This window comes from Ammospiza nelsoni, chromosome 5 (genome assembly GCF_027579445.1).
Source record: "Ammospiza nelsoni isolate bAmmNel1 chromosome 5, bAmmNel1.pri, whole genome shotgun sequence".
NCBI classification, from domain to species: domain Eukaryota; kingdom Metazoa; phylum Chordata; class Aves; order Passeriformes; family Passerellidae; genus Ammospiza; species Ammospiza nelsoni.
The window spans coordinates 60,752,726-60,771,621 of record NC_080637.1 but is presented as its reverse complement, the minus strand read 5'-3'; the positions used below and the strand labels follow the sequence as shown (position 1 = coordinate 60,771,621).

General features: G+C 37.8%; 1 protein-coding gene across 3 annotated transcripts in view; it reads left to right on the top strand.

Annotated features, from left to right (window-relative positions):
- Positions 1-18,896, top strand: part of TRIM24 (tripartite motif containing 24) — a 54,889-nt gene that overhangs the window by 11,952 nt on the left and 24,041 nt on the right. For all 3 annotated transcript variants that reach the window (XM_059473039.1, XM_059473038.1, XM_059473040.1), the window contains exons 2-3: positions 9,364-9,482; positions 18,135-18,282. In XM_059473039.1, coding sequence (XP_059329022.1) covers positions 9,364-9,482; positions 18,135-18,282 — 267 coding nt within the window. The remainder of the gene's footprint in view (positions 1-9,363; positions 9,483-18,134; positions 18,283-18,896) is intronic.

The following is an 18,896-nucleotide window of genomic DNA, read 5'->3' as shown; positions in this document are numbered from 1 at the left end:
AAAGAAGTCGATGTTTTTAAGGTGTAGTTCATCTGACCAAGTGTAAACATCAGCTTTAACAAGGAGACCACTCATGACCTGTTACCTATATCTGCATTGAAGGGAACTTCATGTAATGTTTAGATGAATCCTGTTAAAGGTACTAAAACTTGGCCACACTGCAAAGAAACTTTATCAAATTTTCAGGTGTAAAATTCTATTCTGTGGAATCAGCATAATAAATCAGTATTAGTTTTGTGCTGCCATTAAGAGTTGCTTTTTCATAGATGCAAAAATACTGCCTGTAGACAAACTTTATTGTTGAACAGCTTTTAAATATAATGTAGTCAGAATAGGCTGGATCTGGGAGTCTTGGGTTTTATTACTTAAATGCATTAAATGACTTGGAGCTTTACTTTTTTATTCCATTAATAATGTCTTGCACAGCACTCAGACTTATCTGATATAAACTGCACGAAATAGGTATCTTTATTTTCTTCTCTTACTAGAGTGGGAATTTTCATCAAATATTTTTGGTACTTTTCATAGCCTCTGTCCCTGTCCAACAGCAAGCTTTAAAAAATAAAACTAGAAAATTTTAAAATACTGCCAGGTCAAAATATTTGTTATAGAACAGATTTAATTGCCACACTGATTCAAAATGTACCTTTAAAAATACTCTGAATTTATTGATAAATACATAAATTCCTCTTTTTTTGCTGTTGGGTATGTAAGTGTTGGCTAGTGTACTTGGATGGTAAATGTGCTATTACTGTAGTGTTGTTGAAGAATATATTGAAGAGACATTAATTAATAAAAAATCTCTTCTTAGTAACAATCAGCCCTTTTTTTCTCTCTACCCTCTCACCAAACAAAATAACCCAAATAAAGGCAGAGCCTATTATTTTAGACCAACGTATTATTTCTATGTTGTTTTAAACATCCATTCCCTGCACAAATACTTTACGGATAAAGTTGATGGAACGTTCCAATACATTTTGCATCACTGTAATCTGTATTTTGAGATAGTTTGAAGGAAGCATAACAAGAGGTCTTGATGACTTCTGAACTCTGTCCTTGAGGAGAACCTCAAAATAAATATCCATGTAGCAGAAAATGGGCAGATGCCATGAACACTGCAGTTAACAGGTTGATGGCTCTGAATATGGACACTTCAGCATTTTAAACCAAGTTTTCCTTTGGACCTACAGACTCCAGTTTGTTAGAGTGCAAAGATCTGTGTGCCTCAGTTGTGTTCTCCAGCAGGAATTTAAGATCACAGTATCAAAAATACATGGCATAGAATAGGCAGGTAAGTTGAAATTCATCTGTCTGGACTAAAATATCTTCTGCCATTGCTGAATTTTTGGGATGCCTGTGATATTTTAAAAGGGCAGGTAAATGTACTGCACAATCCACAGCAGCCTATTTCCTTCTGGAATATAGCTGGAAGCCAGGCAGGATATTACCTTCAAATTAGGTATGTCTGTTTAGGCACCTGAATTGCTCCCCTGAGGCTGGTGGCTGGGAAACTGAGGGCCAAGAGGGTAGTTTGCCAAGTCTCTTGGGTAGTTTCCAGTTTCTGAGTGGTGAACATATTGAGAATGGAAGCAGGCTGGTGAGGAACAGGTTGCAAGGGTGCATCTGAGCAGTTGAAAAAGAGAGGGAGTAGCATGAGCTAGTCAAAGGCCTTGAGTTGGATTATCACTCCTGTTTGGATGACATTTATAGTGAAATACTCTGAGTAAAGCCTGTTACCCACTGTTGTTCCCACTACTGCTTCTAATTCGGTTCCCTTAATATGATCCCGATTCTTAGAAGTTATTTTTTGAGGCTTTTTTTACCTTCACATCTGCTCAGTGTTGATGGGAATATTAAGGTGTAGCTGGGGCTAAACAGAAGAAGTGGGCAAAACACTCAAGAGTGTCCCATGTTGGAGTATAGTTTCCATCCTTTCAACAAAGAATTAAAAAGAACTAACTCTTCCAGTGCCTGAGAAGGGCTTGGTTCTTTGGGTTGGGACTGGCTCTTGCTGTCCAAATTACATTCTGCTAACCTGCTATTTTTATAGCTAGGATTTCTGGGAATAAATGCACTGTACTGCCCCTGCTGAACTAACAGCTGGTGGTAGATGAGAACTCAAAAAGATGAAGACCAGAGTATGAAATGTAGTGCTCCAAAGAAATTATTAGTAGTATTGTGCTGTAAGGCAGGGTCCATCTTCATACCTGAGGTTCTGACAGCAAATTTTTTTTTATCCCAGTCATCTTTTTTTTTTTTTTTTTTAATTAATTATAACATGTTAACATGCTGCTATTTATGGAGAAAGGTACTAATTTCCTTGTTCCAGAAACACATGGATACAATGGACTTGAGCACTGTTGGCAAGATCCAAGATTATCTGCAAAATGATATTTCAGTAGAATGTATAAATCTAAACAGCATCAAGCCCACTTTTAAAATGAAATACTTGGCTAATCAGAGAAAATAATGCAAGAGTATGACAGAATCTTAAACATCCTTGCATATTATATGTCTGAATTCATTACATATCATTTGGAAATACTTGACAATTTCAGGACTGGAAAGAATGTATTTTAATTTTGATGAAAGAAATGCTCATCACAGTCAGCAGTGACAATTGGCTTGTTGGCAGATTCTGCATCATCGTTTAAGCACGTTCATTGCAAGACAGTGAGACTTTTTGTTCATCATCTTGTACTTAAACATTGTCCATCCCACAATAACAATGTTTCCTTTTGTTAGCACTGTGACACTCCTTATAATTGTGTTGTTAAAGAAAATTCATTGGACAGCTTTGGATGTGAATGTAAACTCTGCCAGCAGAATTTCTTAAGGTATTCAGAAGTGACTGGAGAGTCAATCCTTGCAAAATTTACAAATTTTGAAGTCTAATACATGCGATCTAAAATGTTTGAAGATTGGGCATGTATAGCAAAAACAATGAACCATTTCACGGAGCAGCTGAAATATTTTAATTCAGCTCTGCAGTGCTTTCCAAGAAAGTCAATGTACTGCAGCATAAAAACTGGCCTGTAACACTCTTCCAGAGGGGGGATTACAGCTAATAGTCTTTGTCTGGTTTTCATTTATTTGCATTTTAAAGGATTTAAATTAATTTAAATTAACAATTAATTAATTTTAATTTTAATAAACTTTTTGCTAGATTGGTGGTGGGTTGGAATGTTTATGTCTTGGCAGTAGGTGCCAATTTTCCCTTGAGATGTGCCTGCTTATTGGTTTAACCTATCTCCCCTCTACTAGCAGCAGCAGGCTGTCACAACTAGATGGAAGCAGCTTTTTCTGGAACAAACTGGTTTGAAGAAGTTGCCAATTTTGCAGCGCCAGTAGTGGCTTAATGAGAAGCAAGAGGAAAGCAGTAATTATTTATAAATTGATTCAGACATTATTTCACAAGATACTGCCTCTCAAATGAAGTTTTCTAAGTGTTTGTTCTTAACTGGGAAACATGACCCGTGTAAATATAACCTGCTTATCCTCAAACCCATGCATTTTAATGAAAAGGCTTGCAAGTATTAATGGTATCTATAGAAAGAGCAAGAGGAGAAAAGAATCTGTAGCTCACAGTAAAAACACTCTAATTTTCTGTGTAGTTATGTTAAAAATCTTATAGCTGGTGCTGGCTTCAATCTCTGACATACCTTTTATTAGTTTTAATTAGCATGTCCGTGTTTTAAACATTTTAACTGGATGTGTAACTTGCTGTTAATATTTTTTTGTTCTGAAATCTGTATGGTTAGAATTTCAACCAAAACATCTGTAAAACTGGGAAAGATTGCTGTACAAAACCCTAATTATTTATTCTGTAATGACTGTGTCGTTGCAGGTAAAATTGCCAGTTGCTTCTGGGCACTCTATTTAATAAAGAGAGCTCCCTTTCAGAAAACTAGTGGGTTTTTTGACTGATTTAATCTGAAGAAAGGGAACTATTAAATCCTCCTTTTTTTAGTAAAGCACTTTGCATCTACTAACAAAAATACCCTCTTGGATCTACAAATGATCATCCAGTGGCTTTATTAAATTGGCTCTGAAACGTGTTTGCAACAGTGAAGACGCAAATGAGTCAAAATTGGGGCAAAGCAGAGCAGTCTCCTCCTGTTGTCTCAGGATGCTTCAGTGGTCTTGAATGCACTCCCAGGAAATTGAGTTTGGAGTTGGAAATAATACTGTATAACCTATAAATCCATTCTACTGGATGGCATGAGATGCCCTTGTGGATGCAGCATGTAACTTGTGAAGAAGACTAAGAATGGGCCATGATTTTTCATACCTAAAATGCAGTTTGGCATTCCTTGAAAGAGGTGCATGTCTTATGATCATGTAGAGAGTGGGGGAAAACACTCTCCTCTCCTGGCACAGCCCCATTGAATCAATATTGCAGTCCCTAATCCAGCTCAGTGCATGGCAGCACAAATCTTTGTTCTCACAGGATAGAAATGAGCAAGCAAGTGAGCCAGCATTGCTACTTTAGTTAGCATTGTGGTGTCCTGGCCTGGTTCAAGCAAAATCTCAGTGTGACATTCCACAACTGCTTGGTTTTTGTAAGAATGCTGCTCACAAGGGTGGAGGTCTTCTCTTTTACTCCTACTTAAGAGCCACAAGGGCTTGATCCAGCTCCTTTTACAGCTGAAAAACAATGCTAAGATCCAGCTATTGAGGTGTGCCTCTGCCCAAATTAGGGGTCAAACAAGATCATACAATGAAGTCTATAATACAGATTTTATTGAACATGGAATGTCAGGGAGAAAGCTAGAAAGAAATGGAAAAGAGAGCAGAAAGAGAGATCAGATAATCACCACCTATAGATCCAGTGGTGTCTTTTTGATCCTTCTTCACCCTGGGCTTCTCTTGCTAGTGGTATTCTCCAGGTCTTCTCACTATTCATACATATTAGCAAAGAAACAAATTACTGCTCATTGGCTACACAGTGCTACTATTCTATTGGTTAATTCCCTTGTTTCTAATGCTAATTAGTCCTTGTACTCCTCCTCTTTGTTTGAGTTGGTGGTCGATCTCCCCCCCGCCCCCCGCTGGAATTACATTTTACCAAGCCCAAGCTGATTTCAGTACAGTTGCTGAGCTGGCTTTCCTTGTGGCCCATAAATTCTGCAGCTGTGTGACAAATTCTTCTCCCCCAGCTTTGTTAACCTCCCCCTAGATCTCAGATAACACTCAGACAACAGCACCCCTTTATCTTATCTCAGGTTCCTGCTGTGGTGGCGTATCTTACAGTCCAAGTTTCAGGCACTTTCAGGTGGCCTCAGTGGTTGGTAGTGGTCACAGATTTCAGCTTTTCCAGAGCTTTGGGTGATCTTTCTTTGGCCAGTGATCTGCATACCAGCAGTTGCTTCTTTACACATATTTCCCCAGTGGGAATTTTTGTTGGGATGCATTACCCAGAATGAGCTAACCATGTTTCACCTCTGCCAGGCCTGGAGATAGCACTGTCCTGTCACTCCATTCTGTGCTTATCTCATGCAAAGTCAACCTGGGGCTGTGACAATGTTTGAGACAGGAAACTGTGTTAACTCCTTACACCTGGAACAAAGGAGCAGCTAAAAATGTGGGATCTGCTCACTCACCATCCTCAAAATTATAGTGATGATGGTTATGAAACTCCTCCCAACTTAAGTCATATGTTTTCACCTTCTTGTGTTTGCTCCATTACAGAGAAATAAGAATCTTATAGAATTACTTTGACTAATAGAAACCCTGATACTTGAGGTTTTTTGGTTAAATTCACTGAAGCCCCAAAACAGATAGCCCTCAAGAAATAATGAGTTAAAACATAGAATGTAAGGCATTTGAAAAAGGCATAGTATTAGGAAACACATAGAGCAATTAATCAGCTAAAACATAGAACACAATGACAGGAAAGAGATAGGGATAGGAGAAGTGATGGGCTAAGCATGATCAGAGCCAACAATGTCAAACTGACCCTAAGAACTTTGCCAAGCCATAGAGACCAGGCCAAGTACACCGGGAATTGACCAAATTAGGAAAGAAGTTCAAAAGTTTAAAGAGGAAGACTCATCAGGAGACCCCAGCCCATGATGAAGGCAACCGGAACGACCACCAAGAAGATCCTCAAAAGAAGTGTCCCCGCCCACACTCCGCCTATGCCACGCCCCATATGAATATTCATGCAAAGATATGATTATGTATATGATCTGATGCAATCTTATATCCAAAACTGTATAAAAGCTTGCTTTTGTTACGGGAAACTCGGAAATCCATTTTGTGATTTCCCCGACGCGTCGCAATAAAATATCTCTTGCTTATTGGACTTAAGCTGAGTCTCTTAGGCAGTTATTCTCGCCTTTTGGGGCAAAATTCGGCATCATCACCATCCTGACATTGACTAAATCTGGGTTAAAACTGATTTGTGTAGCAGTCATCAATTCAGGATTATACCAAAAGCAAGTTTACCCTCACACAGTGGCAGAAGAAACCCCTGACATAAGGCTAGGCAGCATAACAAATTCTAGAAAAGAAAATTCATGAAGATTTTGAGAGTTTTAGGCATTTTTTCCTTTTTTCCCCCTTCTCCCATGTCACACTAGAAATTCTAAATGATTTCTTGAATAGGTAGTAGGCAATATTCTGTTGGTGAAAAGGCATGTGAAATATTTGGTTTGTCTTGATATGCTTCCTAATTTCTTGCCTCCCCTTCCTTGTCTTCCATACTTTAAACTCAAGCTGACTTACAAACCCTGGTTAATGCTGCTGATCTTGTTCAGTGGCTCCAGGTTTAATCTTCAGTGGTGGTGTTGTCCTCTTCCCATCCTTGTGCTGCTTCTCATGTTGCTTCACTGCAGTCAGTAGTGCATTTGGGCAGTGAAGCAGTAAAAGTAAAGCTTGGGAGAGCAGGAAAAATACATCCATGCCTGAATTGGTTTGCCAGTCTCATTCTGTGTCTATACTCATCTCCCAAACACATGCAAAGACCAACTCAAGACACCTGTGTTGACCTTGATAAAAGGAGCAGAACATCATGATGCCTGACTTGTCCAAGTAAGGGAACAATGTGTTTTAAAGAAGTAGATTAAGTAATGAATAAGTAGGCACACAGGATGCTCCATGTGGCTGGAACCAATGGATAAACAGATAATAAGGAATACAGTGGGTTTTGTGGTAGCTACATAACAAGAGGCAACAGTGAATTGTTGAATTGTTAAATTGAATTCTTAAGAGAAATTCAAGGAAAGGTCACCTGTAACTCTGGGGGAATACAATCACCAGAGACCCCTTCACAGGTGTTTTGTAGGAACACAAAAAGACTACTCTTACTAAGATGTAGATGCATGCAAATTAGTTCTAGAAAAAGTGATGTATTAGCCAGGAAGTACACAGTAATCAATATTTATGATCATAATGGAATAAATACATTTTTTGTAAAGTTTTGTGACACATCAGAGTAGAGGAAATAACTTCTGTGCATCCAGTGTGCTGCACTAAAGAATGCCTGCTTTTTTTAGTACTTCAAATTGTGTTAGAAAGTTTCCTCCCTAGCTTATTTTGGTATCAACCCAGAGCACTCTGCTTTGTTAGGATCAAGAATGAACAGGGAGAGGGTGGTTTGTAATTGGTGCTGTTGAAAAATGTAAAAAATAGTCTTTTTTGGAAAATGTGTAGCTTGAGTATTAGGAGATGTGTTCACTCTTGACTGTAAATTGATTTGCTTAATTACAGGAGAAATTCAGTACTTGCAGTTCTGCTAGCTACTTGACTTACCAGAACTGAATTTCTCAATTATCCTTGCAGATGATGATATAAAAAATGTTACAAAAGTTGTAGCCAAAAAATGGAATTTGTATATCAAAGGAAACTGCACAGAAAATGGAAATGCAGACTGGTAAAATGGCACTTGGAGTAAAATCAGGCTTAACATCATAGCTGTTCAGATGAAAGTGAAATGCCTTCAGAAATCAAGTGAAAAACTGCTTGCTGATTTTCCAGAATAAGAATTGCTTTAGTAAAATGGGTGGACTTTTATTACAGCACTGCTTTATACTGAGTTGCCAGTTAAATCTTGAGCATCTGTTGGAAGAATCTTATGAAAAAGTTACCTAAATCTTGTATGAAGCAATTAGAGTAAGGAATTAAGTTCTTCTGCAGAAAGTGAAATATTTTATAGTTTCTGTACTTTTACATTTTATTGTAAAAATTAAACAGAAACTGCTTTAAGCCCACACTGGTTTAGTTAAATATGCAAGTGGTGAGTTATATACTGATATTGAATTCACTGAGTTAAACAGGTTAAACAGATCTTTTTTAAGGCCCTAAATTTATGTTTCCTCACAAATGGGAGCTGAAGGTCTAGAATCTGTGTCAGTGTAGACTTGCATGACTGTTCTACTGTAGGCTTTTTGCATGTGACTTCCATGTCCTAAGTGATTATTTCAGCCTAACTTAGTTTCAATTGCTTCCTTTTTTGGTTGTAATGACTACAGTAATTTTCTTCAAGCAAGATATCAGTGCCTAGCATTTAGAGATTTTTCTTGGATGTTAAAAACAAGCCTCAGTTCTAATAGGACATTTTTATTTTCTGCAGCTAGAAAAGTTTCTGCTTAAAAATCTTTTCCATTTCTACCTAATCTACTCACAGCTCAACCCCAAGTTTTGAACTTTACTTTGTCCTTTCCATTTTGTTGAAAAGACTTAATTGTTTAACCCTTTGTGTTACTGGTTCTCAGCTTTCTTCAACCCGGAGCCTAACTATGTTTCTGTCTTAGAATTGTACCCCATTGTGTCTTGCAGAGGAGAGGAGGGAGAGAGCCCTGCTTATTTATTCCTAAGTTTTTATTACTTTCCCTTTCTTTATGTGAATGTAGTCATGATATTAATACAGGTCAATTCTTCCTCTCTATGAGTGACCTCATTAAATTTGAATGTACTGCATTTGTGTTCTCATGTGACATGGATCAAGGTCAGTCACGTCACACTGCTGGCATGTTTGTGTGTGTGTGTGTGTAATACCACTCAGTGTCCCTTATTAATATTCCACACTAATAAGTGTTTACTTTAATCCATTCTACAGCAACAAATTGTCAACGGGAATATGTTCCCTTTATAGTAAAATAATTATTTCTTTATAAGATTAAGGCACATTCCTTATGGCATTGAAACAAGAAAGTGTTTGACCTTGGGTGATAGAATATGTCAACAAGTAAATGTTATTTAAGTGATAAATGAGAATTTTCCTTTTCTTGCTCACACCTTATTGACAGGAAAGTAGTATAACATCCTTTCAAAATTATTTATCCTTGCAAGTTGTCTTTAAAATTATTTAATATATCTTAGTTTGTGCAAGCATAATCAGATTTTCTTTTTTCCCCCCAGTCGGTGTTATCCGCTGTCCAATTTGTGGTCAGGAATGTGCAGAGAGACACATCATAGATAACTTTTTTGTGAAGGATACCACAGAGGTTCCCAGTAGCACAGTAGAGAAATCAAATCAGGTAAGTGCATTACCATGTAATCAAGTTAACACCTTTTGGACATGTGTGCATATCCTTGGCTTCTTGCTGTGTGGCCTTTTTGCTCTTCATATGCAGACAGAACTTCAACTACTTAGACATCACATGTGGTAGCTACTCTAGAAAATCAGTTAAAATGTACGAAAATGCATGTGAATAAGGTGGTTATGTTACCCTATACTATTTTTAATTGTTGATGTTAATTTGCATCTTAATAGCAAAAGATAAAAGTAAGCAATAGGCATTAGAATGGGAATTTCTGTACTTTGGACAGGGTACTTGAAGCACTCTTTGAAGCAAAGATTTGAATAACCCTACACCAGGAGATCTAAATGGACTTTATCACATTACTGACAAAACATGGTGTTAAATAGCTGGAGTCCTATTGCCAAGGAAGAGGCTCAAAATGCTAATTGGGGAGAATGGTATATTGTAAGGGTTTCTTTTTTGTTTTCCTTATATAGGCTGCCTCTTCTTCCTTGTACAGTCAAGTAATAGCCATCTCATAAAAGTTGCTTATCTGAAAAAACAGTAATATTGGGGGTGTTTCAGGAGGCAAGCACTAGCTAGGGTGGAAGCAATACCAAACAAATAGATCTGTGTAGGATCACAGTTGAACAATCTCTGTTAGCAAAACAGAGATTGCTGCATGTCTTCATTTTTAGCTAGTAAGGGAGTATCTCATGCATCTCTTTACTCAAGGACATTTTATTAAACTCCAGGAAGTTACTGTAAATAATCCAGCCTCTTTGTAGGCTGCTGCATTCTTCATAAGAATAATACAGTAAGGTTGCTGTATCAGTGTAGCTTGCATTCCAGCTCATGCCCTAATATTTGGATGGTGGTCTCCTTTTATTTTCAAAATGCCTCTTTTTCACTTTCCCATTTTAGGGGGGACTGTATCATTGGCTCTTGAGCTGTTTGTTTCAGGGGCAGTGTCTTAGAGGTCCTTTGTTGTGCCTTCTGCTCCTTTCAAGGCTTAGCTGGAATTTGTGCTTGTGTGGGAACAGCCACATCTCTTGGGAGCAGATGGCAGGAGCCAGTCAGGTTTGTGGTTCCCACTCACTGGCTATTGAAGGAATAAGTGGTGTCATCATCTCTGAGGAACATAACTTGAGTCTTGCAGGCCATTAAACTCTTCACATTTTAAGGAATTTTGAAACTGGATTTCTGAGAAATATTAGACCTTACCAGAAACTGATCTGTGAGTTGCTGGAAGTACAAGCTGTGTTCTTGCAATGTAGGACTGTTTGAACTTGGCTTTTTTTTGGATTTGGCAAGGGGAAATGTTTGGTTTTTGTTTGTCCCCTGGGAATTGCAGGATAATATCTGAGTTTTGCAGATGGGTGTGAGATTTACATAGTCTCTCAATACTGTACCAGTAAGATTGATAAAATGAGTAGTCCCTGTTGAAAATTTGACCATAACTTTTATAGTGACTTTGAAATTAGGAAGAGAAGCAAGATAGCAAATAATGTTACGCAGAAGCAGTCCTAAATGTTTGGGGTTTTTTTTGAGAGGGTGGGAGTGTCCCATAGCCTCTGCTTAGTTATATAACAAGTCTTTAAAGATACTGCTTTGGGGAGTGGTGATAGAAATGGATTTTTTTTCCCTTGGGAGTAGTAACCAATTTTTTGAAGTCTCTGACGACCCCCTCTTTCCCCTCACAATATTTTTTTTGCTTCCTGTGAAAGTTAAGCGGAGAATTCCATTCACTGAGTGGTGTGAGCATTTGTCAGGGAGGTTCTTGAAAGCATTTGTGTTTCCTTCAGATCCTTTCTAGACTTTGCTCTTACTCTTCCATTCCATATTTATTTCTCCCTCTCCCTGAGGAAGAGAGGGGAGGAAACCCCTGCTCTCACAAAGCAGCAGGTTTGCACTTTGAAAGCAAGTCTGTTCTGCAGCTAAGGTCCTTGGCTGAACTCAGCACACTTTCTTTAGCAGTTGAAGGCAGACCAGCAGACTCTGCTGAACCAGCAGAATAGGACATTCATGTGCTTTTTTGCTGACTTTTTTCTAAAAAAATGGAGCTAGATGTTTTGTTAGATGCCTGCTAACTGAGTGTGGAACTTACCTCTTGGAAATGAATGATGTGCAGCTTTCCTCATTTGAATAGATTTATTTTGGTATGATAATGAAAGTTTTTTTACATTCATTTGTACCTTGACATAAGAAAAAACCTACCCTGTTCTGTAAATGTCTCTGTTGTGGAACAGCAAAGTTAAATCAATAATAGTTAAACTGATTAGTGTACTGTCCAGGGGGGAATATTATGAGGTTTAAGGATGATACAGCCTTCTCATCAGCCTGTCTTGTTTTGTCTTTGAAGGAGCAAAGAGAAATGCAAGAAAATTTGCCATTAGCATAGGCAACAGATCAGAGAAATTAAAGTAGAAAAGATACACTTGCAGGAAATACTGCATCAGAGGTGATCCAAATTCTATCCAAAACTGTGGCTATTTTGTAGGATTTTTTCCACTGAGATAGTTGTTTTGTCTTAAGTAGTTTTAGAGCTTTATTTGAATGATTAAGAAATTAGAATGGGAAGCAAGGCAAGGGTTTTGTGCAAATATTGTTTTGGCTTAGAGCCACTGGTCTGTATCTATGATTACCCTTTTATGTGTGTTGGCAGGAAGGACTGTTTTATTTCAATCCAAAAGAGACTGCAAAAGACCTTTTGCAAATGAAATGTTTGATTGTTTCAGATTCAAAATAGTACTAATGCTACAGCAGTTTTTAGCATGCTGAATTAAAACTGCAGGAGTGAATGGCATATCATGGAGCCTGGCATTGTGGGAAGAGAGAAATAAGTGGAACCCATGAAAGTTCTGTCCATCAATCTATAATCATATTTATCTTACCTGAGCCTGATTTGGGCAGTTCAGCACAGAGCTGGCATAGCTGTGCTTTCTAGCAGTTTCTGCTGAAAACTTCAGGAGCACAAGAAGTGAGCATGAAGAAAGAATAGAACTTGAATTCCCTAGTACACGTTCCACAAGAGCTTTCCTGGGTAGCATTAAAGGTTTTGTGCTGGCTATTAGCATAGGAAACTTTGAAAAGTAAAAGAAACTCACAGGAAATGCAGTAATTGTGTACGTTGTGGGCAGCTAGTAAATACTTTGAAAGAGCAGATGCTTTATAATTTTTTTTCACATTGTGATTTATGGATAGACTTGGCAAAATTATCAGCTTCTGAAGAGAAGTTTGAAAAAAAAAATTATACTTCATTCATAAGAGTGAGCAGAAAGGGGCTTCAGACCTAAGAGATGTTGCTGAAGCAAGTGCTAGATTTGAATCAGACTAAAGGGTGGACAAGTGAGGGAGATTTAGGGACTTCAGCAGAGGAACATGGTGTATGCAAAGCCATGAAAATAAAAATGAGAAATGTGAGATTGATGCAAGAGAGAGGACCTTAGTGATAATATGGGAGTTGGTGCAGCATATTGAGCCTCTAGAGCATTTTAGTCTAGGTTCTAATTCTCATAGCTCCTGTGTCCAAAACAGAATGTGTGTAAAAATATTTTTGATGGTAATAACATTTTGTATCTTTACCAGTTACTGACCTGACAGTTTAAAATATTGTACTAGGAAAGAACAGCTGGGTTTTATGTGAGATGTGTGAATTGTGATAAATGGATATGATTTGTGCTAACTAAATTGTAACAATATCAATATTTTAGAAAAGAATTGTTATAAAATAATAAAGGAAAAGTACATGTGATTAATGTAACAAAGCAGATGGGCCCCTTTGGCTGATGTGAAAAACAGGATACAGGATGTAGTATTGAGATAAGCAAGATCCCAAAACAGAAACGGCCTTGGGATGAGCAAAGCTGGGACAATTCCAGGTATGGAATCTTAAATTGTGGTTTTATCTGTCAAATAATAAGGCTTATTTGGAATATAATGCTTACTTATATAACACAGAGCTTAGTGTGCATGTGCAACCTGCCAGGTTATTCAGAGGGCAGCGAGGAAGATGATGAGCCTTCCTCTGGAAAGACCACCAAAAAGCCAGGAGACCCCCTAGCAACAATGGAGCATGTGCTCTGCAGTGCAGTGATGCAGAGTTCAAGAATTGAAAATAGGAGGAGATTTATGGAAAATTATTGATGGATATGTATTAGCATACAGTATAGAAGTGTAGTTTGGATTCCTTTGTTTCCTACATGAGGCAGAGTGAGAAGCCCTCCCCATACCCCAATGGGTGTTTCTTATGCTTTATATGAACCTTAATCATACCACATTTTTGTATATGCTTGATTATATTTTATATACTTGATTGTATTAATTTATATAAAATTGCTGTTCAATTAAAACTGTTGCTGATTCAATTTTGTTGTTTATTTATTAGACATATAGAGCTTCATTCATAACAGGAATATAGTAACAAGGTATCAGCTTAGATCTGATACTAGATCAAGTTATTAGGAAAGCAAGTCTTGACTGCCAGAGGTGATTAATAGGGAGAATTTAGAACAATAAGTTTCTTTAAGTTTGTATGATGCCAGAGGAACCACTGTGTGTGTTTATTATGGTTAAACAGTTAATAAAAGCTGGACCTGTGACCAAAACATCTCTGAAAGCCAGTGGTTTATGGAGGTGGGTGATAGGCTCAGGAAGAGTCACAATATGCTCATGTATGCTTTGAAGTGATGTGGATATTGATGGGATGGTGGGGTAAGAAGGGTTTCATGCATTTTGAGCTGTCAGTACATGGATCATATTGGGAATTACTTATAGTCTCTTTAGTCTCTTCAGTGATTTTTTTTATGCCAGGAGATAGTTGTGTCACTATTGGCATCAGTGAGTTTTGGATCCAGGGGAAAGCATTGCATCTTATTTACATTGGTGAAGTTTGGAGTTCACTGAATATTCATCTGGACTACTTTGCTCTCTTCCTTTGAAACCTTTGCTTGATTATTTAATCTCTTTAATACTCAGAGTGTGTTTAATTGGAAGAGTGGTTACTTATTACAGGAGCTGAGAAAACAGGTCTATTACCACAGCTCTTGCAAGTAAATGTGTTTTTTCTGCCATAAAAGCTTGTGTATTTTCTTAAAATAGTACTTACCTGCAACATGCTGAGTAATTTCTGCTTTCATTAAATTTGACTGAAGGCTGAATGAACACTTCCTGGGGTTATAAATACTAGAACTTGTAACTGAATTAAATGTAATTACAAGGAAAACTCAATTAAAAATAAATGTCTGTCCAACTAGAATAAAGGCTTCTAGGTTAACTAGGGAGAGTTTTCTTTGAAATCACTGAAACACTGCTTGTGTGAGTCACAAAAATAAGAATGAGTTTTAGGTTTTGTAAGTGCATAACAAATATTTGCAGTAATGATACTTCCATGTGTTTTAGCTGTATGGCTTAATGTAATAACTAGGAATTGTAGCACAATCCAACCTATATCTGAAAATGCATATTTCAAATCAGGAGTGGATAGGAGCAAATCTGATGTTATCCAGAAGGCATTGCTGTTTTGACAGCCTGAGTTATGATGTCTATGGAAAGCTTTAAAAATCTGTCTCCTGTCCACGTGGTGAATTTGAAGTGTATAAAGGTGGGATATATATTTTTGATACTACAAAGGAGGAGTTTGGATTTTTTTGGCAGCATCTGATGATTGGTTGTTGAATCACAATTTTCATCTCATTCCACATACAGCAGGTCAAAGGAGTTAAAAAAACTCAACTAAAAAAGAAAATAAATGAAGCTCTTGGAATCTAGGGAGAATTAATAACTTCAAAGATTCTTTGAACTTACCTAAATGTCCTGGCATGTTCATCTGCCTGATTTTGCTAAAGGTGATGTGGAAAAGGTGTTGCAGGGAGTTTGGTTGGTTGGTTTTGCTTTTAATTTGGTTCCTGCCTCTTTCTCTCTTTCTCTCTTTCTTAGAGAATGCCTGAAAGACCTTTTTGTTTTTTTCTTCTCTGCTTATTTTGTTTTTAGGGCTGTCTTTTTTTTTTTTTTTTACACTAGAAAACCAAATATCCAGTATGTAACTCTTCAATCTGATTTTCAAAAACATGTCTGGGTATCTGTGGGCACAGCACAATCTCACCGCTCTGGCCACAAGACTGATGTGAAAACTTTCCTGTGCTGCCTGTTCAGTTCACTCTGCAGTCAGCAATGCTGATGTAACTGAGCCTTGGGCTACAGTGGTGTAATCAGTCCTGGTTTGCATCACAGTCTTGCAGAGAGTTGCACTGGCACAAAAAGGAGGAGACAAATGACTGAAAAAAAGGAGGGAGAAGATTTTCCCCCCAAGAATTAAGAACAATTTTAATTTTTTTTGTTTTGTTTTTCAGAATGTCATTGAATTTAAGGGTTAATAACAAGTGTTATGCATTAACCCCAGCTGGTAACCAGGCACCATGCAGCCTTTCTTACTTCTCCCTTTCAGTTTATCTCCTTCCTCCCTCCCCACCTCCAGTGGGATGGGGATGAGAATTGGGAAAAAAAGGTAAAACTGTAGGTTGAGCTAAGAACAGCTTAATAAATGAAACAAAGTAATATTAAATAATTATAATAATAGGAGTAATGAGAGAGAGAGAGGGAGGGAGGAGTAAAGCCCAAGACAAATGATGCCAAATGAATTTGCTCACCACCCACTGACGGGTGCCCAGCCTTTCCCTGGACAGGGATTGGTGCCTCCCACCCAACTCCCCATGGTTCATGCGCTGAGCATGATATTCTGTGCTATGGAATATGGTATGGAATATCCTGTGGGAAGCTCAGGCCACCTGTGCTGGCCTCGCTCCCTCCTTGTGCTTGTGCTGACTGGCAGAGAGCTTGGGAAGCTGAAAACTCCTTGAGTTTGTGTAAGCCCTGCCTAACAAACTGATGTGCTGGTTGTTGCTATCAATGTTATTTTTGCACTAAATCTGAAACCACAGCAATGTGCCAGCTACTGAGGAAAACCCCCACTCTGTCCCCACTGAAATTTAGACAGAAAGTAGAAATTTTCAATTTCCTGATTACAGTTCACTTCCTCTAATTACTTTATTTCAATTTTCTAGACTTTTTAAACAATGTCCTGACTTTGGTATTTTTCCTTGATCTACTGGTATGGATAGGAATAAGAATATTTTTAAGAATATTTTGTTAAGAGAAGAAGGGGAAGAAAAATTAAAACCAAGGAGAAGTTAAATTTTTGAGATTATTTTGAAAAAGGAAACTTTTCAGGCCTCATTTTTGTAAAGAAACAGAAAAAGGGGCTCAAGCCCAATTCCTTCTCCTTTCCAGGTCACTTTTAATGAAAAGAAACTGCTTCAAACTCCAAGTGACAACAAGAGGGGTCAACAGCCTTTTTGTTGTAACTTCATTTCTCAGAAGCTACTTGTTTTGAGAGGTAACATGATCCAGAAACATAAGCACAGCATTGAGAATCTGGATTTCATGTTCAAATTCCAGTTCTGTCAGTAACTTGCCATGTGGCCTAAGGCAAATTTTGTGCTAATTTTTCTCTTTCCTGAAGGGGAAACTGGAACGCAGTTCTATGTATATATTTTTTATCTGCATGAGTTATAAATACTTCCTTCCTCTTTAACTTAGTCTATATTTACTTTGTGTGGGTACAGAAGTCGTTTGGTTGAGTTTTTTTTAATCAAACTGAAAGCAAAACTAAAACCTGAAATGTTCTCCTTGTTGCTCCTGCAAGCAGAAATGTGTCGCTGTGATCTGTAGGATGTAGCAATCTTCAGACCCCTGAGGCTTTGGTTTGCAGCAGTGCTAAACTGTGCCAGAAATGGGGGTAGTTACCTAAACCAGCACCACATAAGCATGTTCACTGATTTTAATACCAAAACCCCATTGGAGGTAGGACTACAGAGGCATTGGAAAGGAGGGGTAAAAATGAAATGATATTATGAGTGTGTGAAATGGTGTTGTCCATCATTCAAAGTTTTCAAGTGGTTGATCAGATTCTGGAACTGTAGCAATTTTTTCTTGGGTATGTGTTTACTCTGTGTGGAGACGTTTTGGTCTGCTGACATGTTTGTTTTCCTTACTTATTTCTTTTTCCTGTTGGGTGTAGTCCAAAGAGCCCAGGAGTTAACAGGCCACAGTTTGGGATTTCTTGTGCATTGGTTGCAAATCTGTTCTGGGGTGCTTTTTGGACAAACTTAACTGGAATGCTGTCTTTAAGATGTGATGTTAAGAATCTTGGGAGGAACCTTGCTGTTCAGTAGGGTGTGTTCTTCCTGAAACCAAGCAGGTGACTGGAAGCTAAAATTCAAGCTGGTGGGTGAACTGAGGGAGGCTTCTAAAATCAGAGTAGTGCTGCTTGTGTTCTGTCACCAGCAAATGTTTCACAACAGCTTCTTGTATACAATAAACGTTGTTTGGCTTTTAAGTGTGCAGGGAATGGCAGAAAGTAGTGGTCTGACTTTTTTCATGTCAGGCAAAGATTTTAGGGTAACACTGACAAAATGACCTGTTTCTTTGAAAAGTCACATTCAATTACTTCTGTGCTGTTTATTTATAATGTTCCTGTACCTCAGGCAGTTTCATGTTCTCATTTCACTGCTTTCAGAAGATTATTAAACTGCACTGATGATGTATGAAAAATAACCTGTGTGTATATTCCAAACTTATTTTAACAGCCACCTTTCTTCCTCTTGTCAGGTCTGCACAAGCTGTGAAGACAATGCAGAAGCTCATGGGTTTTGTGTGGAATGTGTGGAGTGGTTGTGCAAGACCTGCATCAGAGCTCACCAGAGGGTTAAATTCACAAAGGATCATACTGTGAGGCAGAAAGAGGAAGTATCTCCAGGTAGCATATTTATAATTTCACAAAGAATTTGTGTCTGCAATGGAAAGTTATGTTGGACCAACACACTTTTTTAAAAAAAGTGGTAACTTGAAAGCTGGTGTTCTGCCAGTTTTTTGTCTCAGATTAGTTGAATAGTGGTACAGGTTGTTTTTCCTTTTTTAATTTTTTTAAATTTTTATTTAACATGTTTTAAACCAATAAATACACATAGATTTTATTTTCCACATGGATTGATTGCAAATTATTATCTAGACTTCAGAGATAAGCTGCAGAAAATACGTCTTTCGGCATTTGGCTTCTCTAGTTTTACTAGAGGTCTAATAAATGGTTAATATGAGCTTTATTGTTGTATCCAGCAGGAAAATGAGCATTAATAGATTATACATTTTCAGCATTTGGATAAAAAGCCAGCCAAATTTCATGCTTTAGCTAAGTATCTTTTGAGCTTGAAATGTTTTGCCTTAAAAATGTAAGGGAAGTATATTATGAATTGGGGCATTTTTCCTCAGTTAGATCTACAATAATTTGGGCTAGAAGGAACCTCAGGAGATCATCTAGTCCAACCTCCTGCTTCAGGCTTTCAGTTCTGAGTTCCAGTGCTCAGGGCTTTATCC